At 42.7% G+C, this 23,437-nt stretch overlaps 1 protein-coding gene across 1 annotated transcript in view; it reads left to right on the top strand.

The window, feature by feature from the left end:
- COL5A2 (collagen type V alpha 2 chain) overlaps nucleotides 1-23,092 on the top strand; it is a 177,599-nt gene extending 154,507 nt beyond the window's left edge. The window contains exons 39-54 of the mRNA XM_066612123.1: nucleotides 646-753; nucleotides 855-908; nucleotides 1,125-1,178; nucleotides 1,993-2,154; nucleotides 3,069-3,176; nucleotides 3,960-4,067; nucleotides 4,518-4,571; nucleotides 7,622-7,729; nucleotides 8,601-8,654; nucleotides 9,600-9,707; nucleotides 11,526-11,579; nucleotides 13,312-13,419; nucleotides 13,545-13,836; nucleotides 16,146-16,333; nucleotides 16,934-17,173; nucleotides 19,286-23,092. Coding sequence (XP_066468220.1) covers nucleotides 646-753; nucleotides 855-908; nucleotides 1,125-1,178; nucleotides 1,993-2,154; nucleotides 3,069-3,176; nucleotides 3,960-4,067; nucleotides 4,518-4,571; nucleotides 7,622-7,729; nucleotides 8,601-8,654; nucleotides 9,600-9,707; nucleotides 11,526-11,579; nucleotides 13,312-13,419; nucleotides 13,545-13,836; nucleotides 16,146-16,333; nucleotides 16,934-17,173; nucleotides 19,286-19,432 — 1,947 coding nt within the window. The 3' untranslated portion in view covers nucleotides 19,433-23,092. The remainder of the gene's footprint in view (nucleotides 1-645; nucleotides 754-854; nucleotides 909-1,124; nucleotides 1,179-1,992; nucleotides 2,155-3,068; nucleotides 3,177-3,959; nucleotides 4,068-4,517; nucleotides 4,572-7,621; nucleotides 7,730-8,600; nucleotides 8,655-9,599; nucleotides 9,708-11,525; nucleotides 11,580-13,311; nucleotides 13,420-13,544; nucleotides 13,837-16,145; nucleotides 16,334-16,933; nucleotides 17,174-19,285) is intronic.
- Nucleotides 23,093-23,437: the final 345 nt, after the last annotated feature.

Genomic DNA, 23,437 nt, shown 5'->3' with positions numbered 1-23,437 from the left:
TGTTATCTGGTGTGCTCCCTGGGGCATTTGGTGGGCCGCTGTGAGATACAGGAAGCTGGACTAGATGGGCCTATGGCCTGATCCAGTGGGGCTGTTCTTATGTTCTTAGCATCTTTTAATTAACTGGCATATCAGCTGTAGAAGGAGGTCATAAACACATCTTGCTGATAATTGGATTTTTGAGATTTATGTGGCCTCATTTTTGCACCAAGAATTTACTCCGACTTCAAAAGGGGTATATAACACCATCCCTTGACACATAGCATACATTCAGGAGATTATAAGCAGGTGAACAAAGTGGAACCAACGAGTGATAAGAACTGAAAGACATATCAAAATAATTGTGACTTAATTTAGCTAACTGATTGATTTTGTTTTGTGTGGTTTTGCTTCCAGACCTTGTGTTATCCATTGAAATTGGTTAAAATGCTTGGGGAAACTTTACAATGCTGTATGCAGTAGGGCTTGTTAATGGTTGTTAGGTTGCAATCCTATACACACTTTCCAAGGAGTAAACCCCACGGAACACAATAGGATTTACTTTCAAGTAGACATGCCTAGGATTGTTTCTAACATGCCCTGTTGGAATGACAAACTGTGAATAGTTTCTTACTGGATGTGATTTATGTGTTTTCATGTTTCCAGGGCCCCGATGGTCAACCCGGTGTGAAAGGTGAACCTGGAGAACCTGGGCAGAAAGGAGATGCTGGATCCCCAGGACCCCAGGGACTTTCAGGGTCTCCTGGCCCACCAGTAAGTAGAAGAGGAACTGAAAGATAGCACTGGTTTGTACCCATTATGCTAATTGGATATCCCCCACCCCCCACTCACATCTTGTTCTCATTTCCATTTAGGGTCCTTCTGGGGTTCCTGGTCTGAAAGGTGGTCGAGGTACTAAAGGCCCCCCAGTAAGTAGATTAGGTTTCTATGACTCGTCACCTAAAGCTATAAGACTTTTATCCATCTCAGACTATCGGCTGACCTTGATTTTGATGGATATGTATAGGTCTTGCTTAATATAAAAGTTCATTGCACGCATTATGATTATGTGTTAAAAGCATGCCCCTTATATAGAAATAGTGCAAAATTGTTGCCAAGCCCTATGTACTTCTATATATTTCTAGGGTGCCACAGGATTTCCTGGGTCTGCTGGAAGAGTTGGACCCCCAGGACCTACTGTAAGTTCAAACCTTATTCTTCTGATACATTAAAGAAAAAGTTCATTAATAAATGCACATTCTAAAGGAAAGGTATTATAGATGAAGTTATTGTATTAGCAGAAGTTTGATCCAATTCTGTTTTCACTTAGCTAAGATACCTGTGGGGTATTGTATTGGACAGAGTGGGGAGACCCAAGTTCAAATGCCAGCTCATCATGATACTTGCTGGCTGACCTTGGCCTGTGTACTCACCACAGACCAACCTACTTAACAGACTTGTGAGAAGGGAGTGGGAGAGAGGCATGTGACATCTGTCTGTTATGAAGAGTAGTAGAAGTTGAAGGTAACAATGGATTTCAATTGAGAGACACCAAATTAATAGTTCTGTGTTGGAAAACTGTATTTTCCAATTGTATTATTATTGAATCATCATAAAGTAAAAAATAATGGCCACATATTTAGATTATATACAGGTCTTTAAAAGCTGCCATACATTTGCTAAGACAGATCGGCTCGCTATAGGCTGTTAGTCATATTTCAGTACTAAGATGTTGCTAAACTATGGTTTGTCCACGGTATTTCATAGTTTAATTGTTCCAAGCATGGCTTTCATTACTCACCTTATCATAACCTGTTAGTGTCCCAGGGCATGGTTGGAAGACGTGTGACACAGCAAGTTTGCCAAAGCCAAGGACTGGGTCTGGTTGGTGCTTAAATGGGCCACCGGCTGGAAATCCCATATATGGTGTCTTGAAAAAAGACAGGATACAAATGTAATAAATAAATAGACAAGCTTGCTTCAATTGCGTTACTAATCAACCTGTATTTCTAGGGGGCTACTGGTCCAGCCGGGCCTATCGGTGAATCAGGCAAAGAAGGTCCCCCAGGTCTTCGTGGAGATCCTGGTGCTCATGGTCGTGTAGGAGATCGAGGTCCTGCAGGACCATCTGGCAGTCCTGGAGACAAAGGAGATCCAGGAGAAGATGGACAATCTGTGAGTTTGAGGCGGGGTTGGGGATGCATTTATTTTTGCAATAGAAGTAACAAAGACTTTTCTTTCCAAATGTATTTGGGGTTTTTTCTGTTTGTTATTTGTTTTAAATTCAGCTGTTTGGCTTCCTTGAACAAAATGAATGCAAAGATATATAACCTTGTGATACATATGATAGGATGTACTTGTAAGTCACAGCAGTGACTGAAACATTTCATAAGCCTGCCAAAATCATGTAATAGCCTGCAGCAAGAAGTCATTTGTCACTTTGTTTCCGCATCATCTTCTCTAGTCTGTAATGTGACTGCTACTCCTCTCTACTGAGCTCACTAGAAATCCTTTTCCTCAATGACCACTACTCTTAACTTTCCTTCACTTTTCCCATTTCATTTTTCCTCCCCCTAGTTGACCAAGACCCTAACCAGAATCCTACTTTACCTTACACAGACTTACTTTCAATTCCTGGGCATGTCCACTTTGGACCTCACAAATAGAGCCAATGAATCCATCATTTTCATCTGACTGGCTCATGTGACCCCCACGTGTTTGGGAAGGGGAAAAGGAAAACATGGTTACAGCCAAAGAAGAAATACTCACTGATTTTCTGAATTGTGCTGTACCTTCAGATTGTTTCTCTTCACTCACATATTTCAAAGGAACTACAACCATTTATGTCTATTCATTTCTTATTCATAGTGGAATCAAATTTTTTTTCAGTGGCATTGTGGCACTTTATTTTTGTGTATAGGTCTGTCATTTCTCCAGTAAACACTCTTTAGACAAATTTGAAGTTCTGGCACTTTGTAGCTTTACAGAAAACTTAAGCCTTTTGATTCAAATCTACATTTTAGAGAATCTATATTATTTTTACAGTTGCTATCTGATTCTTTTTTTCTTTTTCAACTTATACACCTTAGGGTCCCGATGGTCCCCCAGGTCCAGCTGGAACTACTGGCCAGAGAGGCATTGTGGGTATGCCAGGTCAACGAGGAGAGAGGGGCATGCCAGGGCTACCTGGTCCTGCTGTGAGTATCAGCAGAAGTTGTACTTCAAATATGAAACCATTCTCTTTTCTGTAGCTGTGAAATTTTGAATGCAGGAATATTTGGTGAAGTAGGCCTCTGCACTGTTCCATGGCATGCTAGAACGTATCTTCTATCTTTATATTTTGAACACAGTAGATCAGGGGTGCCCAAACCCCGGCCCTGGGGCCACTTGCGGCCCTCAAGGCCTCTCAGTGCAGCCCCCAGGGAGCCTCCAGTCTCCAATGAGCCTCTGGCCCTCCGGAGATTTGTTGGCATCCACACTGGCCTGATGCATCTGCTCTCAGCGTGAGAGCGACTGTTTGACCTCTTGCGTGAGCTGTGGGATGAGGGCTCCCTCCACTGCTTGTTGTTTCACGTCTGTGATGCAGTAGCAGCAGCAAAGGAAAGGCCAGCCGTGCTTCGTGCAAGGGCGTTTATAGGCCTTGAGCTATTGCAAGACCGTCATTCATTCATATAAGTTCATCTTTAATATATTCATTTATGTAAATTTATGTAAATTTATTCAAATTTTAAATGTCAATTAATTCTTTTTCTCCCCCAGCCCCCAATAATGTCACTCCCCAATAATGTCACTCCCCCACAGTGTCAGAGAGATGATGTGACCCTCCTGCCAAAAACTTTGGACACCGCTGCAATAGCTGATAGCTTTTCTTAGTAATACATTGTTGCTCTTTTAGATTGATCCTCCTTGAGAAGCAACGTTTGTTTCTATTGCAGTGTGTTACTTTAAAGATGTTGACATGACATTTCTTCTCACTCCAGGGTACACCAGGAAAACAAGGCCCAACAGGACCATCTGGAGACAAAGGCCCTTCTGGGCCCATAGGGCCTCCTGGTGCTTCTGGCCCAGTGGGTGAAGCAGGTCCAGAGGTAAGTGTCTCTGGCCCCAATGTAAGCAGTGGTTCCCACACTTTTAGAGACCTAGAGGCTGCTGCCTGATTTATAAATGTCATGGGATTTGGCTATAATGGTGATGGGCAGCAGTGCTCCCCCCCCAAGTAGCAACTTGTTTAACTCTTGATGCACATAGCCTAATCTGCCCTATCAGTTTTATGAACCACAAAAAATTTGGTCATGACCGATTGGTGGTTTGGGAACTGCTATATTAGTGTATTATACTAGAAATATTCTGTAAAGAGTAAGAATTTGCTGTGATTATTACCCTGAACACATAGATGTTTATAGCTATCTGTTTAGCAAAAGCCTTTTAACCTGTTATCTTTTAAAAGATAACAGATATCTTTTAACCTGTTTTGTGATAACCTTTTAACCTGCTATTATTAATATATGATTTCATTTTCCCTCAACTCCAACCCATAGGGTCCTGCTGGAAATGATGGTACTCCTGGACGAGATGGAGCTGTTGGTGAACAGGTAAGCACATACTGCAATGAATAATACTGTGAATCAGAGGCGTAGCTAGGTCATTTGACACCCGGGGCCCATAAATTTTTGTCACTCCATATGACTTAATTAATTAATTAATTATATTGTTTAATTATATTGTTTAATTAATTAATTCACTTTTTATACCACCCTTCCTCTAAGCAGCTCAGGGTGGTGTACATGGTTCCTCCCCTTATTTTGTCCTCACAGCAACCCTGTGAAGTAGGTGAGACAGAGATAGTGGAATGAATAATAATAATGGCCAGAAAAATAAATGCAGTGAATATTTCCCCACAAGCAATGGATGAAATTCTGCATCAAATGGTATATAACAGGAGTCTCCAAATTTAAATATAAAATTTAAATAAATAAATTAGAGATGGAACTTAGATGAGTGAATAAATGAATGAATGGGCTCATACATTCAACCTCTCTGGCCCTCAGAACACCCTCCAGACAATCAGAGCACAGTTCTGGTCATGTTCAGTTGAATGGGCCAGAGGCTTTTAGGGGACAAGACGTTGGCCGCAGGCTGGAAAGAGGCTTGCTGTGGGCTGCATCTGGCCCCCGGACCAGGGTTTTGAGACTCCTGGTATATAACATGATGGTATTATTCCTAAAAGCCACGATTTCCAGAATTTTGGTCACTAGGTCCCCGTCCCCCCCAATGTCTCATTGGCCTGTTTTGAGTTAAGGCAGTGGTTCTCAAACTTTTAACACTGGGACCCACTTTTTAGAATGACAATCTGTCCAGGAACCACCGGAAGTGATGTCATGGCTGGAAGTGACATCATCAAGCAAAATAAAATAATTGTAAATAATTAAATTTAAGAAAAACAGATAAATAAGGGGAAGCCAGCCCTGTTTCACCAAGTGAATTTTCTCTGTAGCATGCCTGGCAATAACACCCCCCCCCCCAAACACACACATACACAGATAAAGCAGTGAGATTTTCAGCCTTCCCCAGTGCCCACCTTACCAGTTCAAGCCTCTGTTTTATTCTTTTGGGGAGGATTGCTGCCTGCAATAATACCTCCCCAAACACACACACACACAAATAAATCAGTGAGATTTTCAGCCCTCCCCAGTGCCCACCTTAGCAGCTCAAGCCTCTGTTTTATTCATAAGATCATAAGAACAGCCTCACTGGATCAGGCCATAGGCCCATCTAGTCCAGCTTCCTGTATCTCACAGCGGCCCACCAAATGCCCCAGGGAGCACACCAGATAACAAGAGACTTCCCTTGCATCTGGCATTCTGATACATAGCCCATTTCTAAAATCAGGAGGTTGCACATACACATCATGGCTTGTAACCCGTAATGGATTTTTCCTCCAGAAACTTGTCCAATCCCCTTTTAAAGGCATCCAGGCCAGATGCCGTCACCACATCCTGTGGCAAGGAATTCCACAGACCAACCACACGCTGAGTAAAGATATTTTCTTTTGTCTGTCCTAACTCTCCCAACACTCAATTTTAGTGGATGTCCCCTGTTTCTGGTGTTATGTGAGAGTGTAAAGAGCATCTCTCTATCCACTTTATCCTTCCCATGCATAATTTTGTATCTTTGGAGGGTGCTGCCTTCTGGAGCAGTTGTTGAGCTCCACTTTCATCAGATTGGGACCATGCAGCTAGCCTTGCATTCCTCTTTGCCTGACTTGACCAGGAGCCAAGGCACATTCGCTTACTTGCGAGTAAACATGACCGTGTGGCTTACTTTCGCTTTCCATAGAGCTCAATACATTCGTCTGCTCGGAGAGAGGGACTTCCTTCTTGGGTGTTTTTGGGGGGCTGTTTTCATTGGATAGGAACCATTCTGGTGTCATTGGATTCCTCTCAGCCTGCCCTTTCCGATGAACTATGGCAAGTTTGCCTACTTGCGAGTAAATGCACGATATGGCCCAGTTTCATTTTCCATAGGGTTCAATGCATTTTTTTGTTTCCAGTTTTTTGGCCATAACTTTTGATGGAATTGAGATATTTCAACGCAGTTTATTACATTGCATTTTGCTGGAAATTCCACATCCAACGGTATATGGCATGATGGGATTACACCTAACCTTCATGATATTAGCAATGTCGGGACATTTGTGGTGTTACAACCCCCCAAGGGTGGTATCTGGGGCGGACCGCCCCCCACTAGCTATGCCACTGCTGTGAATTATATTGTTTCTTTCTACTCCGTAGATTTATCTGGTGCCTTATAAATTTACTTTGGGGTAAGAGAGGAATCAGTGTTCTTAATCAGAGCTAGTCTGCATGTGAAGTTGAGATCAAAGCTGAAGAACTTCAGATTAAGAATGTGTTTAGTCAAGAACACAAACTTGAAACTGGGTGATTATATGCTTGGAGTTCATTACTGGTTTACATGGGCATAGTTTTGGGGAGGAGGGATGAAGGGAATATGCTTCACTGTGTATCCTCCCCTAACTTTTGAAACCAATAGTCACCCTATAATCAATCATCCAGTCTCACTTGTTGGGTGGGGGGGCAAACTGGCTGGCTGACAGTAGCTTTTCATTGCTCTAAGTGTTTCATTTTTTAAGGGCTGCTAGGAATTATGTCTAATTTAAAGATGCAGCAACCCACCACCAACATAATACATATCTGCAGGTTTGTATGTTTCATTATTCAAATAACTGTGATGCCCTTTTCGTGGTTAATGTAACAGTCTACATAAGGCTCTTGGTGTTGTTCAAGTAGCTGTGGCCTTTCAGTTCAAGGAACAGAATTTCTACAAGGAGTGGGGCGAGTCACCCCTTTGCCAAACTTTTTGTCTCGTGTCAAATTGGCATTGAAATTTCTGGAAAGTGAAATTTGAAATGAATCTCAATTTGAAATGAAATGAAATGAATCTTCCTCCATAGAAGGGAAGTCCGATAAATTTCTGTTTGGAACCTCCCCCATTTCCTGGGGAGGTTTTTCACATTTCTGGTTCAGAGTAATGGCGCTATTAAAGCGAATGATGTCTTAATAATTTCAGGTGTATTGTTGTAATATTAAATTAGAACTGAAAAAAAGAATCAATTTTGTTACAGGGTGATCGGGGTGAACCTGGACCTGCAGGCTTTCCTGGTTCACAGGGTGCTCCAGGCACACCAGGGCCAGTTGGAACTCCAGGAGATGCAGGACAAAGGGGTGAACCTGTAAGTAGGGACATTTCCTACAGAGGGACCCTTTCTTCATTATATGGCTTTAATTTTCTGACTGTCAATTTAGAGCCCATTCCTGGGCTCGACACACCGGCACACACTGTTGCAAATGTCAGACTGCCAAGCTGCGCAGAAGAAAGTGGGGGCGGGGGGAGGCAGGGAGGAGGCATTCTAGGGAGGGGGAGGAGGCATTACGGGGAGGCGGGGAGAGGGCAGGTGGGAGGCATGCCAGGGGAGGGAGCAGGGAGGGAGGGAGGCGGGTCTGTTGGAGCTCTGCTTCACCAGATCCAGAGCATTTCTGTGGGGCTCAGTGCCCAACAAGAATGCTCTTACTTCACCATTGACCTTTTGGTTGGTGGTGAATCAAGTAGCCCCATTGAGGGGCTGCTTCCTTTACCTGGGAGAAGGAGACGAAAGACCTCTTCTCCTGAGGTGCCGCCCGTGGCTGCTGTTGGCCTGCAGGATGCAGCGGCAGCCGTCTTTGGTGCTGCTGCAAGTGTGTGGCACAGGAGCTCAGGATCGGGCTGCCTATTGGTTAGTGGAACAACCAAGAACTGAACACTTGCTAAGCAATCAAGTCCTTAGTTTTGCTTTTCTTCTGAAACAAGCCTCATATCACAACTACGAGACTGAGGCAGCGGCCTCCTGCTATGAAGAGAGATAGCAAGTGACTGTGGTGCTTCTCTTGATTCTAGTACGATTGCATGAGCTGTTCCTCAGTTTGGGCCTGTGGCTGAAAATTGTCAGCATCTACTATAGTTTTGGAGAGTTTGGTTGTGACTATATGGTATGAATATACTAATTGAATAATTAATCGTATATTAATAATGAATAGTCAATGAAATAAGTTTTTGTTTCCTTGTAGGGTTCACGGGGTCCAATGGGTCCTCCTGGTCGTGCTGGAAAACGTGGTTTGCCTGTATGTTCTGAGTTATTTTAAATTGCCTGTGTGTTCTGAGTTATTTTTACAAATGCATTAACTGTTGCAGAAAAAGAATACTGAACAATTAGTATTAGTATTTATATACTGCTTTTCAACAGAAAGTTCACAAAGCAGTTTACAGAGACAATCAAATAACTAATGGCTCCCTGTCCCAAAAGGGCTCACAATCTAAAAAGATGAAACACCAGTAGACAGCCACTAGAAAAGACACTGCTGGGGTGAGGTGGGCCAGTTACTCTCCCCCTGCTAAATAAAAGAGGAGCACCCACTTTAAAAGTACCTCTTACCTAGTTAGCAGGGGTTACATTTCTTTATCACAATACTTTCATTAATTTCTACTTATAACCAATTATTGCAACATTTAAAATAAAAAGATACATTAAGATGATTGAACAAAAATTGAAGTATTGCTACGAATAGTAATTAAGTTTTACTATATTTTAAATTGGTACTAATTTTTTCAGCATCAGATCCATTCCTGAATTGATAATCATTCTTATTGTAGCTTACTAATCAGTTCAGTAATTAAACAGCACAAGGATTAAACACCTATTGGTGGACAGTTGTATTTTTAAGCTGAAAATGACCCAAGCTTATGAAAGCTAAATTGATAGCAAAAAATAATGTCATGTAAATAAGTCATTTGTTTTGGACTCTTCCATCATTTCATTATTTCAGCTAGCAGGCAGATGTTCTTAAATATACATTCCTGCAAGGCCTAAGCAAATGGAAGCAATCAGAAGCCAGAAATGCTCTTTGTATCTTCATAAAGGGAGCAGAGGTGAAGAGTGCTCAGGACCCAATCCTGTCGATGCAGCTGCAATGCAGTCCCCACATAAGCGAACAAATTTTTCCATACCCAGACTATAATGCACTTAAGTTAACTGTGTTGTATCCTTTATTTTTTTCTTCTTCTTATAGGGTCCCCAAGGTCCCCGTGGTGATAAAGGTGACAATGGAGATAGAGGTGACAGGGGACAGAAAGGTCATCGAGGTTTTACTGGTCTTCAAGGTCTTCCTGGACCTCCTGTAAGTTGTTACCTGTATTTTCATCTTCATTCTTATTCAAACCTTCTGCTCTTATAAGAGTGGTGTTCCTTGATTAGGAGCCTCTGTGAACACCACTGTATACATGGAGCTTCTCCCATATACTTCTCCATTAATTTCAGTTGATGATTTCTTCTACTGAAATGAATAAGGAACTTCTTGTGTGTGGTGTGCTCCATTTGCATTCCAGAATCGCTACAACTTAAAGAGGTTAAGTGTGCCTCACAAGACTGCAATGGCAATTGTGCAGATGAGTCCACAATTTATTTTTTTAATAGATCTCTGCACCACTTTTCTAAATACAATGTATCCAAACTAGTTTACAAAAATTAAAACCTCCATAGCTAAAACAATGAATAATCTTTGGTAAAAATCATATACAAAAAAGTTACTAATTCACAACATTTTTACTAGCCTACCTCATGCAGTCTAATTTATGCCACATCATGAATCTGAAAGAGAAAAGTACCAGCTCTCTTCTAGTTTCCCAACGTTTTTGGTTGGGCCTCTGGAGGACTTTCTTATTTGGGTAGGCTCTTATATACTGTGGTCAGAAGGGAGATGACATTCTCCAACAAAAGTACTGTTTTGTTGGGAGGCAAGTAGATGAGTGAATATTTACAAGTCTGCTGAATTGTATGTACAGTGTAATACAGTCATGATTTTAAAATAATTCATCTTTTTCAGTTCTTTAAAAGTTATTGTATGGTCTATTGCAGTGGTTCTGAAACTGTTTAGCACTGGGACCTACTTTTCAAATGACAATCTGTTGGGACCCACCAGAAGTGATGTCATTAACCTGGAAGTGATGCCATGGCTGGAAGGGACATCATCAATTTAGGCTTCAAAACTAAACCATGACCAGCTAAAGGTCCCATTACGTGGTGCACTTGTGCTGTTATTTTGCATAGCTCGGAATTCAAACAATCCAGCTTGGAAATCAGAGCATAACCCAGACTTAGATCCTTCTCCAGCAGGGGGAGGAACCAGGACGGGAGGTGGTGGGACCTGTAGAGTTCTGCTCCGGCAGATCCTATCCTCCATGTCAGGCTGCATAGCCCAACACAGAGGCCATCAAGTCTGTGCCAGCAAAACAGCCAGTGCAGACTTGAAAAGCCCAATTGTGGGGCTTGGGGCTTCCCCCTGAAGACATCTGGCAGCCCTGGCAGTGCTGCTGGATGCAGCAGTAGCCATTTTGGCCCTGCTGCACCTGGCAGCACCATCAGGGACAGGATTGGGCTCTGAGCTGCCAATCAGACCTTCCCCAGATTGAGCCTCACCTCTGCTGTGAAGACACAAGGTGGCCTTAGGTGAACTATTTCCCTCTCAGATTCAGTTCCCCTGCTGCAGAATGGAGTTAAACGTCTTAGGATAAAGGATAGCATTACTGTGCTATGTTGTAAGGAGTGCATCAATATAATGCATCTGGAGCAATATTCAGACTTGAAAGCACTGGGAATGTTTTAATTATTTGTATCATTTTCATGGGGCAGTGACTCTCCATTTGTGCCCTCTCATTCACAGATTTGTGCTGCCAGTTCTTTAAAAGACTGCTTCTCTGTTCTCTTAACATTGATGGACTTTGCTACTAATTCACATGGTAGAAATGAACACCATGCTGAGATAAGCAGAGTTAACCTTAGATGGAACTTCACAGACATAGTTTTCACAGACATGGCATTCTCTAAGATTAGGGTCTTCTTTAAAGATAACAGAACATGAATATAGATTAATGTTACTTTGCATTAATATTTATATAACATAGAAATAAAAAGATCACCTTGTGTATTTTGTCTGTAGGGTCCTATTGGAGAGCAAGGCAGTTCTGGGATTCCAGGTCCATTTGGCCCTAGAGTGAGTATACCAGATATGAACAAACAATATGGAAACAATTTAGGCTTTCCATTAACATTTGCTGTTGTGCAGATGGTGTTTGTTGATTTCAAAGTCAACAAACTGTGTATGAGGATTACCATGTACTTTCATTAAGGAAGGTTACGCTTGGGGCTGTTCATCCTCCTCCCCAGTTCCCTTGTTTGTGGAGTTCCAAAAGTGATTGAGGATTTGGCAAAGATGTTAGCTTACAAAGATATCTCAGTTGTCAGTTCCTAAATTACAAGATTCTATACCTCACAGTTCTTAAGCAGCTTAAAAATGTACAAGTACAGTCTCATGAGTTGGGGTAGAGCAAAGTGGATGCATGTACTCCACATGTTTAATTGTACAGGTCCAGCCTTGTTATACACGGATTTTTTATACACAGATTTGACTCAGCACGAATGGCCACTGCAAATGAGAAGGAATGTGCTGATCCCTGCAGAAGGGGAAATATGCATCTCTTTAAAATCACAGTTTAAAAAACTGCTTTTTGTACTGTCGTAGAGAAACAGTCATGCAAGTGATCATTCCATTCTTTAGGCAGGGGGTTCTTTGCATTTCTAATTGCTGACTGCCTCTCTACAACAGTAAGAAAAGCTGTTTTTAAACCACAATTGTAAAGGGACATGTTTTTAAATTTTTTTAAACTGCTTTTATTTAACACATTTTATGGTATCAGCAGGGAGTCCCAGAATCAAACCCCTGCAGATGTTGAGGATGTTGTTATTCCATTAGGAGCAATGGAGGGGAAAGAAACCTGGAAGTGGGTCTTTAAATCTATTTTTCCATTGTTTTTTTATCCACAGATTTTTTTTTTATCCACTAGGGGTTCTGGAACGGAACCCTAGCGGACAGCAAGGGACAACCTGTGCTTCTCTTTTGACTTTAATTGTTCTGACTACAAATGTTTTTCTGATATTTATTCATATCACTCCTGCTGCCTCCCTGTTCTTGGCAAGCACAATTCCAAATTCGGGACATAAACAAAGCCTAAACTAGCTGGCTCAGAATATAAATTGAAGACGTGTGTGCATGCTATGTACATTTAACTGTGTGTGTGACACATAAATGTCACAGATTTATTTTGATCACAGGATTTGCTGGGTTTTTTTCCCTTCAGAATGAGTTTGTGCATTTTTTTTTAGTTCCAAGTATGAACAGAACTCATCATACTTCATAAGAACTGAAATGTGTTTTGCCTTTAAAGAGACAGATTCTTACAAAGAGGGGGCTGGTGTTACTGTTGCACTGTGCTCTCTTACGGTTTTAATTCTAAGTGTTCGTGGCTCACAGGTCAATCCTTTCTGCTTCAGTGGGATTTGATCAAAAGTAAATATGCTTAGGCAATGACCCAGTGCCTCTCTGGTTAAAACATTGATCCCAACAGCAAGGGAGAATCATTTGTGGAAGCAGTTTTCTACCAGCTCAGCCAATGAGGGTGCAAGTGAACCTCTGGTTGCACATTTGCCTCTGCATGACAATGCTCATCTAGCCCCCACTGAATTAGTCAGATGCCTCTTTTGGTGTGAATGTGCTTGCACCTCAATCACCAGGGCCAAAGAGCTATTGTGCATAGCAGCTGTACATAGAGTGTGGGACCATTACATGGAAAGCTGAGGCAAAGCCTGAAGTATCACGGTTCAGCTGGGGGGGGGGAGGGAAGCTGTACTGTTAACATTAATGATAAGAAAATTCTCTCACAATGCAGGGTCCTCCAGGTCCAGTTGGACCGTTAGGTAAAGAAGGAAATGCTGGCCCCCTTGGTCCGGTTGGACCTCCTGGTGTAAGAGGAACTATGGGAGAAACAGGACCTGAGGTAAAAAATAGGAGGGTTTTTTTTGGGGGGGGGGGGCTGTAAGAATTTAGTGTTATGTATAACACCTATTACATGGGCGCACATTGAATCATGAACACATTCTCTCTCTCACTACTTATGTCTAGGGCCCACCAGGTGACCCTGGTCCCCCAGGCCCACCAGGTCCCCCAGGCCACCTCACTGCTGCAATTGGTGACATTATGGGACATTATGATGATGGTCTAGCAGATCCATTGCCAGAGTTCACTGATGATGAGGCTGCCCCAGATGACAACAATAAAACAGATCCAGGAGTCCATGCAACGCTGAAGTCACTGAGCAGCCAGATTGAAACCATGCGCAGCCCTGATGGTTCCAAGAAGCACCCAGCACGTACTTGTGATGACCTGAAGTTATGCCATCCATCCAAAAAGAGTGGTGGGTAGAAAAATAGTGCTAAATGTCTATTTTTCTTTTGGGCTTTCTTAACACCAACCCTACATATAGTGTATGTAACACTTAAAAGTTTCTACCATATGTGCTTCCCCTACAGTTTCATGCAGCATCTATATGCCAGTACACAGTGCTTTTTTTGTTTAAAAAAAAAAAAGGTGCAGGAACTCACAACTTGTTAATCTTTTATTTATTTATTTATTTATTTATTTATTTATTTATTTATTTATTTTTAAACCATTTTTTATTGGAGAAATAAAATATTTTTTTATGTGCTTCCCCCCTAAAGATGAACTTACTTCTGAGTAGACATGCATAGGATTGGGTTGTCAATCTCCACATCCCCTTCCCCCTAGCTACTTTTTCTACACATGGGGAAAAATACTGTACATGTGCACTTGCAGTGTGTAGTATGTAGTGTGGCACTACTTCGAGGAGAGGAAGCAGTGAATGGATTCCGAAAAATGGCTTACATGAGTTCCATGTAGTAAAATTACTCTAAGCAACTGTGGGAGTAAGAACAAAAAAGGAATTCTTACACGAGAGGGGTCCTTAGGTGCACAGCTATGTTTGCAAACAAGCGAATAAATATGTTTTAATTCAGGTATCAGAATACTCTGTCTTTGGGAAGGCGCTTGGCATGCAATTGTATGTTCTCTGTTGCCCTGAGCAGCTGCTGTGCATTGCTGGAGAGGAGCTGCAAACGCTGGCTGGCGGAGGGCATGCTTGTGGGGGAAGGATGAGGAGGATCTCTGGCAAGGCTGGACAGCACGTTGTACACACGTAGAATCCCTTTTCACCTGCCCTTAGCATGTGAAAATGGGTGCAGATATATATCTCTGCCAGGATTAAGAGCCCAATCCTAGGCATGTCTACTCTGAAGTAAATCTCGTTCTAGTCAATGGAGCTTACTCCCAGGAAAGTGCCTAGGATTGCAGCCTAAGAGCCCAATCCTATGCATGTCTACTCAGAAGTCCACTTTAGTGAATGGGGCTTATTGTGGATAGGATGGCAGCCTTAGAGTCCAATCCTGTGCCTGTCTACTCAGAAGTAAGTTCCATTATAGTGAATGGGGCTTACTGTGGATAGGATGGCAGCCTCAGGGCCCAATCCTGCGCCTGTTTACTCAGAAGTCAGTCCCATTAGAGTCAATGGGGCTTCCTCCCAGGAAAGTGTGGAGAGAACTGCAGCCTCAGAGCCAAAGCCTATGGCTGTCTACTCAGAAGTCAGTCCCATTAGAGGCAGTGGGGCTTCCTCCCAGGAAAGTGTGGATAGGACTGCAGCCTCAGAGCCCCTCCTGTGCCTGTCTCCTCAGAAGTCAGTCCCAGTAGAGGCAGTGGGGCTTCTTCCCAGGAAAGTATGGAGAGGACTGCAGCCTCAGAGCCCTTCCTCTGCCTGTCTACTCAGGCTGCAAGGCTATGACACTTTCCCAGGAGTAAGCCCCATTCTGAGTAGACATGCATAGGCTTGGGCTCTCAGGCTGCAAGTCTATGCACCCTTTCCCAGGAGCAAGCCCCACTGAGCACAATGAGACTTACTTCTGAGTAGACACACCTAGGCTTGTGCTGCAGATTGGCACGGGGGCTGCACCAGCCAGCTTCCTTCCCCTCCTCCTCCGCCAAGCCAGTACCTGGGCGTTCCGTAGGTGCCACAGCCTGTCTCCCTGGCTGGCTGGCTGGCTGTCCAGCTGTCCGTCCTCCTCCTCGGCATTGGCACGTGTCCCCTGTGCCCTCCACCAGCTTGGAAGCTGCACGGGGAAGCAGAGCATGGGGGGAGGGGAGGCGGGCTGGGCTTAGGCGAGAGCTTGGGGATGGGGCAGGAGGGGGTCGTTGTGCAGTCAGGCAGGGGCCAGGCGCCTGCCCACCCTGCACCCCCCAGCACCCACCCAGCGAATGCCTCTTTCTTGCTCCGTCCCCTCCTGGAATGCCTCCGAAGGGGAGGGGCCCCTGCAAAAAGGTGCCAGAACTCTGTTCCCCCGCGTTCCATTAGAAAAAAAGCCCTGCCAGTGCAACTGTTACTGAAGAAGACACATGTAGTGACTGATAAGAGAATTGAAACTAAACGTCTTCTGAACTTTTAACCTGCACTGATTGAGCCTTAAACAGAAGTACAAACTAGCAGAGGTGTTCACTGTTCTCTCTCATACAGACAAAAATGCTTCTTTTAAGATATTACCTAATCTGTTGCAGCACTAACAGTTATGATCTACCTACTGAACTTTACTGACACCAAAGTGGAACAATTAAAAACTGATCTGCCTTTCTTTTCTAACCTGTCCTATGTTGTTTTTGCAGGACAATATTGGATTGATCCCAACCAGGGCTGTGTAGAAGATGCCATTAAAGTATTCTGCAACATGGAAACGGGAGAAACCTGTATATCTGCACACCCAGCTAGTATTCCACGCAAAACGTGGTGGACTAGTAGGTCATCTGATCTAAAGCCTATATGGTATGGGCTTGATATGAATAGGGGTTCACAGGTAAGTACATTTTCTTAGGAGGCAAATATTTATCTCATTATTTTCTTTGGGAGGGCTTTAAATATTTCAGTTTGTTTTAATATTTGTTCAACTATTTGTTGAATAATTCTGTTTGTGAGTTGAAAGAAAAGAATACACATGTAATTATTAATATATATGATTTTGGTATACAGGGCCCCCCCCACATTTTCTGTGGGGGTTCTGTTCCAGGAACCTTCACAGATAAGGAAACCTGCAGATAATGAAATCCGTGGGTTTGGGGCCTTGTAATCTTCTGGAGGTAAAGGGAGCTATGCTCCCCTTGCTTCCAGAGGGTCCATTTGGGTCTGACTCGTGAATACTGAAGTCTGCTAGTCCTGAATCCACAGATACAGCAGGCCCACGGTAGTATACTATATTAATATAGTACTTATTTACTTACGTATTATGTATTAACTCTAGGAGTCTTTTATTTCTCATGTTGAAGTTATCCAAATGTGTAACAAGCAATTGCCCTTACTCTTTATTTGGACTTTATGTTCCTGGATAGCATTCATATTTTACAATCACGATTTACAATGCTGGGTTGAATAAATGTATACTTTGTTGTGCCTTTTGTAGTTTTTCTATGGTGATGGCGAGTCAGCCAGTACTGCTGTCACTCAAATGACTTTCCTACGCCTCCTGTCCAAAGAAGCCTCTCAGAACATCACCTACCATTGCAAGAACAGCATAGGATACATGGATGACCAAGCCAAGAACCTGAAGAAAGCCGTTGTCCTGAAAGGAGCGAACGACCTTGAGATCAAAGCTGAAGGAAACAGCCGGTTTAGATACACTGTTCTTCATGATAGCTGCACTGTAAGTAGAATGCCTTTTCAACGTTGAATTCATCACAGGGCTTATTATCTTAATGTTTGTTCTCAGGTTTCTCTCAGTAAGAAAAAAAATATTTTAAAGCATTGATTTCTTCATGGGAAGGATTTACAGCACTGCAGGAGGTGACAGGGAACTGCTGTGTCACAGCCAATAGCACACTCCAGTTCTGGGAGTGCAGACCTATGCATGTCTACTCAGAAGTAAGTTCCATTGGGTTTAATGGAACTTGCCCCCAGATAAGTGTGTGTAAGTCTGCAGCCCCAGCTGCTCATCACAGAATAGCATCTAAAGATGAGAGGCCTTGAGCATTTACTGGTTACTTACTTTAGCTGAATGCCAACTGCAAAGGTAAGGTTGGTTGGTTGGCAACCTTCAGTCTGGAAAGACTATGGTATAAGCCTACAGCACCCGGTATTCCCAGGCGGTCTCCCATCCAAGTACTAACCAGGCCTGACCCTGCTTAGCTTCTGAGATCAGATGGTAAGGAGAGAGGCAGATATTGCTACACAGGCCCATAGCAGCCTGAACCACACAGCACCAATTGACAATATTATTAACCCACACAGGCTGCTAAAAGTGTCTGTGGATGTGTGTGTGATAGAGGCTGCACCACACTCCTGTAGGCCATCACCTACCTGAATTATTGTCTTTTGAATTGTATTAAACCAACGCTAAAATATAATTGTAAAGGATTTTACATATTGAAAGTGCCAAGAATATATGTCATAATCTAGCTAGAAGCCATATGCACTCTTTGTGGGAAACTGTGTAGTGAAGGGAGAGGAATCTGGATGAGCCTGGATCTGCCTACCAGATACAGGGAGGTGCATTATAATCAAACCCACGTCTGAATGTGTGTAAAGGCTATAGACTCCTAACAAGACAACTCCTCCATCTCAAGGGTTGCATTGGTCTAAGGGAGCCATTGTGTTCCACGTAATCAACAGAGTCTACAGTAGCACTTTTCAACCTTTTTCATCTCATGGCACACTGACAAGGTGCTAAAATTATCAAGGCACACCATACTGTTGGTGTTGAGGGTTCACATCTCACAATAGCCCTACTAATAAATAACCCTCCCCCAAACTCCTGCAGCGCACCTGCAGACCATTCTCAGCACATCAATGTGCTGCGGAACATTAAATCAAAATCACTGGTCTAGAGGTTCACTAGTTTGGGATAAACCCTGTTTAAAATGGATTGTTCAGGTGCCCAATATGCATTCTGAAAAGTAACTTATTTTCAGACAAGCCATCCCAAATCATATATGAGATCCATCCCACAGTTTTGCATGTACAAATGGCTGCAATGCACTCAATTTCTTGCCTCATCCACAATCTGGAGCAGCATCAAATGGTTCCGATACTTAAATACTGATGATCAGCTGTTTGGGAGAAGAGGGGCTGATTTAGAGCCCAATCCTAAGGGACTGTAACACTGGTGCTGGAGCTCAGTGCAGGTGTTAAGTGTCACAGATGTGCCATAAGGCATGTGCATAGAACCTGGGTAGGAGGGGTTGCTGGCATTGGGCCGGTGCCAAGTGGAGACACCATGGGAATGCCTGAGAGTAAGTCGCACTGCTGGGTAGCAATGCTGGTTTTCAGGGTGGAGGGAGGCATGTTGGAGGAGGGTTGGGGCAGGGGAGTAACCAGACTAGGAGGGGGTGGGACCAGCGAGCCCTGCTCTGCCAGATCTTATCTTCTGTGCATGGCTGCAGAACCTGACATGCAGATTCTCCAGTCTGCGCCGGCAAAACAACTGGTGCAGACTCAAGTAGTTCCATTGTGGAGCCCCCTTTACTCAGGAGAAGGGGATGAATGTCCCCTTCCCCCAGGAGCCCTCTAGTGGCCACTGCAGGATACAACGGCCACCATTTTGATGCCGCTGCACCCGGTGGCCCTACTGGGAATAGGATTGGGCAACCCATCCCTCTTTTCTCCATTCTTCACCAAAGAGCAGATGGATAGTATTGAATACCTAACCAGGACTACACTTGTTCAGGTGGAACTGGACATATCGGTTCCCTTCTTGGTTTGTGAGAAATTTGACCAACTTTCTCAACCCCTTATTTTTCTCTCCCTTTTGACTTTCCAGAAACGCAACGGGAATGTGGGCAGCACAGTCTTTGAATACAGAACGCAGAATGTGGCACGCTTACCTATTGTTGATATCGCTCCTGTGGACATTGGAAGTGCAGACCAAGAGTTTGGAATCGAGATTGGGCCAGTTTGTTTTGTGTAAAACAAAAAGAAATAAAGAAAAGAAAAAGGGAAATTGAACAAAGGAAAATCTTACCAGTTCACAAGTATCAGGAGCAACAGAAACAGCAACAGAATCCAAGAACTTAGACTGAGTGAAGTTAATCCTGAGACTCTTGAAGTAATGGCTGATGTTGGGATCAGCATTGTATATAACAGTTCTTTCTAATTCCCTGGCCTTCTTTAGAATATTTATTTTACTTACTCACAAACCTGCAGTCTAATTGTCCCAAATCAACATTTGAATGAAGTAAAATGATTTTAAAAGGACAAATGACCACGCTTTGATGCAAAAATATGTTTTCTTATTATTAATAATAATGATGATAATAATAGTAATCATTATTTTATTTTGGGTTTTCGCTCATCTAATAAGAGAAATTCACAGGATGCAAGTATGCTAAATGGATGGATAAATATAAGACTTGTAATTGTCCAATTGTGAGACTGGGTATCCCAAGTCCAATTCGCCAATGCAGCGTCATAGAATATGAAATTAGTTGGTATTAGAAGCCTACAGCCCAAGAACTGGTTGGTTAATTCAGATTAATTTGTGAGATTCAACTCCCTCTACTTTTTGGCCATTGCCGTACACCCCTTAAGTTTGCCAAGTTACAGTGACACAGTTAGGGGATAAGCCATACCTGACAAAATTCTCCTTTCTACGCAACTCTGAAAGGTACAGGAGTCCCCAAGTCTTCAAACTTTCCATGCCATTCAATTAACAGTCCTTATCCTCCCTGTCCATGAAAAACATGAGGTTTTCCACATACCCTGCTTTCTTCTTGGATCTTCTTCATCCAGCTTCATACATCAGCACCCCTCACTTGCTCACACCCCTGCTTTTCAGTGCATTTCAATTTGCTTTAGCCATCCTGCACCTGGAGTTCTTGCCCCTTAGCATCTCTTTCTTTCTAATTTCTCAGTCCACTACTGACTCTGTGCAAGACTGCACTTGCTCCCGGTGTGGAAGGGATTGTCACTCCCGGATTGGCCTTTTCAGCCACACTAGACGCTGTGCCAGAACCACCTTTCAGAGCGCGATACCATAGTCTTTCGAGACTGAAGGTTGCCAGTACTATACTGACTCTGTTCTTTTTCTTCAGCTACTCTGCCTTTGGGCTGCTTGCACCTTAGACATCCTACCTCCTGGGCTGGGACCATTCACGTTTCTCCCTACTGTGTCTCATAACATGTCCGGCTCCTTGGGCTCATGTATATTTTTTCCCCATCTGGCAAACTGCTTTTTCACTTTCTTCATACAGTGTTCACAGATATTATGTGAGTGGCAATTTCACTCCATAGAACAGTGACTTTCAACCTTTTTCATCTCATGGCACACTGGTAAGGTACTAAAATTGTCAAGGCACACCATCAGTCTTTAAACAATTGACAAGGCACACTGTATTGCTAGCAGGGGGCTCACATCCCCCAGTGGCCCTACTAATGAATGACCCTCACCCAAACTCCTGTGGCACACCTGCAGACCATTCGCTGCACACCAATGAGCTATGGAACAGTGGTTGAAAATGGCTGCCGTAGAATGTTCATGGACATTACATCGCAGTAGCTGAGCAACACACTGCGGCAGCCTTCATCAACACAACTACTACTTCTTTTGACACGTCACAATATTCAATGCAAGGATGTAGTCTGAGCTTTCCAGGCAAAAATTAGCATTCCAGTTTTGCTCCCACATTTGCCTCTTTTAGTAAGTATTAGTGCACAGTTGTAAGTTGTTTTTTTTTTTTAGATAAGCATAACTTGATTGGCATTACTCTTCCCATAGTGTTTGTGTGCCTTCTTAAGAACAGATTCTCACCTTATTTTTCTCTCTCGCTTGTGCCTTTTCCGAAAGGGAACAGAACAGAAAATCTGTATTTTCTGAGTGGTTATGTGCAAATCTGATGCACGCAATGGGGAAATTTCCTTGAAAGCTGGTCAACCATGGTTGTGCCTTTGACTCTTTCTAACTGTAATGGCTCACCTCTTTTGTCTTTTTCTCCTCACTTTGCTGCATGAGGAAAAGCAATATCAGAATCACTCCGTAGTGTAATTCATTTGGATGAATTTTTCAGTGAACTTATCTGGTCATTGTAGCCACTTTGGTGAATTTGAATAAGAGAAATAATCTACCAAAATCTACTTCTTTTGCTTGATCTCTGGGGCAGGATCCAAATAAGGGGCATGCATGCATGGGGACAAGCATAACACATAGCGGAAGCTTTTCTGATGTCACTGCCCACTGCCAAAACTGTTTGTTAGTGCCCAGTGGCTTGTCTGTTCAGCTATGGCATCAGCTGCAGCAAAATTGGGCAAGTGCCCACTACGTAGACCATGTATCCCTCCCATTTGTCCTGTAACCACTCTCTTCTCCTTTCTGTGTTATCTCTTTTGTGTTTATTTCTAGACTGTGAGCTTCTTGGGGTAAGGACTTGTACGGTCATCTGATGTAAGGTGCCATGTGCGTAGATGGTGCTATATAATAAAGAAATAATGCACTGGTCCTTCTTTGAAAGCTGGCCGCATTTAGTGAATCAACATGCAACCTGCTCATAGCAGACTTATTGGCTCATATGGGCTAATCCATGAAGTGGGTTTACACATGCAAAACCCTACTGCAGTACAGAGGGTTGCAGTAGATGGTGTTCAAGTTCTTTATGGCTGTAATTCTGCAATTTTAATTTGATTATCTCCCACAGGCCATTACATGTTACCCCTATGTAGTTCAATGCATAACTCTTATTAGTATTAATAAGCCAGTGATCTAAGAAAGTGCTATAATGATGTAAAACTCAAATTTAATACTAACAAGATTTTGCTTTTGGGGAGGGATTGCCCCAATTACCTCTGAATTGTTAAAGGCAATGGATAAGATTTTGTTATATTGTGGCCAGAGTCAAATGTTCTGATTGACTTCAATAGCATCAGAATTTCCCTACCACCTTAAGAGTTTTGTCCAGTTATTCATGTTGTCATTTATTCCCATGTATTTAATCCATCCCATGATTAGAGATAAATTGTTGAGTTAAACGTTTCATTCAACAACTGGTCATGCATCCCCAGGAATTCTGACTTAGCTGCCTTGATTGATCAAGGCAAACAAATGGTCCATCATTTCTTAGCATGAGCTACCTCATCTCTGGAAGCTGGGATGCATTTAAGAATCTAGTGTTCGTTCTAGATACGCAAAGGTGCTATGCTTCTGTTATAATTCCAAGAATGGAGATAGGCAGGGCAATATAATATTTAAAAAAATGGAAAATGTACAAAAAAAAAGAAAAAGCAATGGTGCTAAAATGGTTTCTGTAAAATCCTGAAAAAATAAGGATGGTTGCCATCTTTGGTAGAATTTAGATATTAGATGTCTGATGTTTGGAAAAAAATGTTATACACTGCATTTTTTTCCTTAGCATTATACAATATACAGAATGCTGTGTACATCAGCATATCTTTTTTCCATAGAGCATGTGGCTACAAGCCTACTTTCTTGGGTCTGTTTGTTTGTTGAAGAACTGTGCTCTCCTGTTTCTTGTTCGTTACTTTTAAAAATAAACACAAAAAAGAAAGAAAAAAGCCATATGCATAGCTTTATTCATGTATTCTTTGCAAAGCATTTAATTAAATACAAGTTTCTTGTTGAGTAGTGGCTTCCTTTGTGTAGAATCCTTCTAACAGCATCAATCCATTTGTGAAGGAAGACAACAGGACTGTGTTGTACTTGTGCATGTGTGCATGTGTAATTGATGGTGTGTGTACTGTGCTATCTGTGATTCAACACTTGTAGCACCAAAAGTATTTTATAGATTCCAGCACTGGTATAGCTGTGCCAATGGGTGTCACTCATGGATGCCTCCTCAAAGTAAGGGAATATTTGTTCCCTTACCTCAGAGCTGCATTGCCCTTATGTCAGAGCTGGAAAGCACTGTGCTTATGTCAGTGCTGGAAAGCACTGACATAAGGGGTTAGGATTGCGCCTTAAGTTATA

This window comes from Tiliqua scincoides, chromosome 1, assembly GCF_035046505.1.
Source record: "Tiliqua scincoides isolate rTilSci1 chromosome 1, rTilSci1.hap2, whole genome shotgun sequence".
Taxonomy (NCBI): domain Eukaryota; kingdom Metazoa; phylum Chordata; class Lepidosauria; order Squamata; family Scincidae; genus Tiliqua; species Tiliqua scincoides.
Note: the sequence above shows the minus strand (reverse complement) of the source record. Positions and strands in the feature narration are given on the sequence as shown.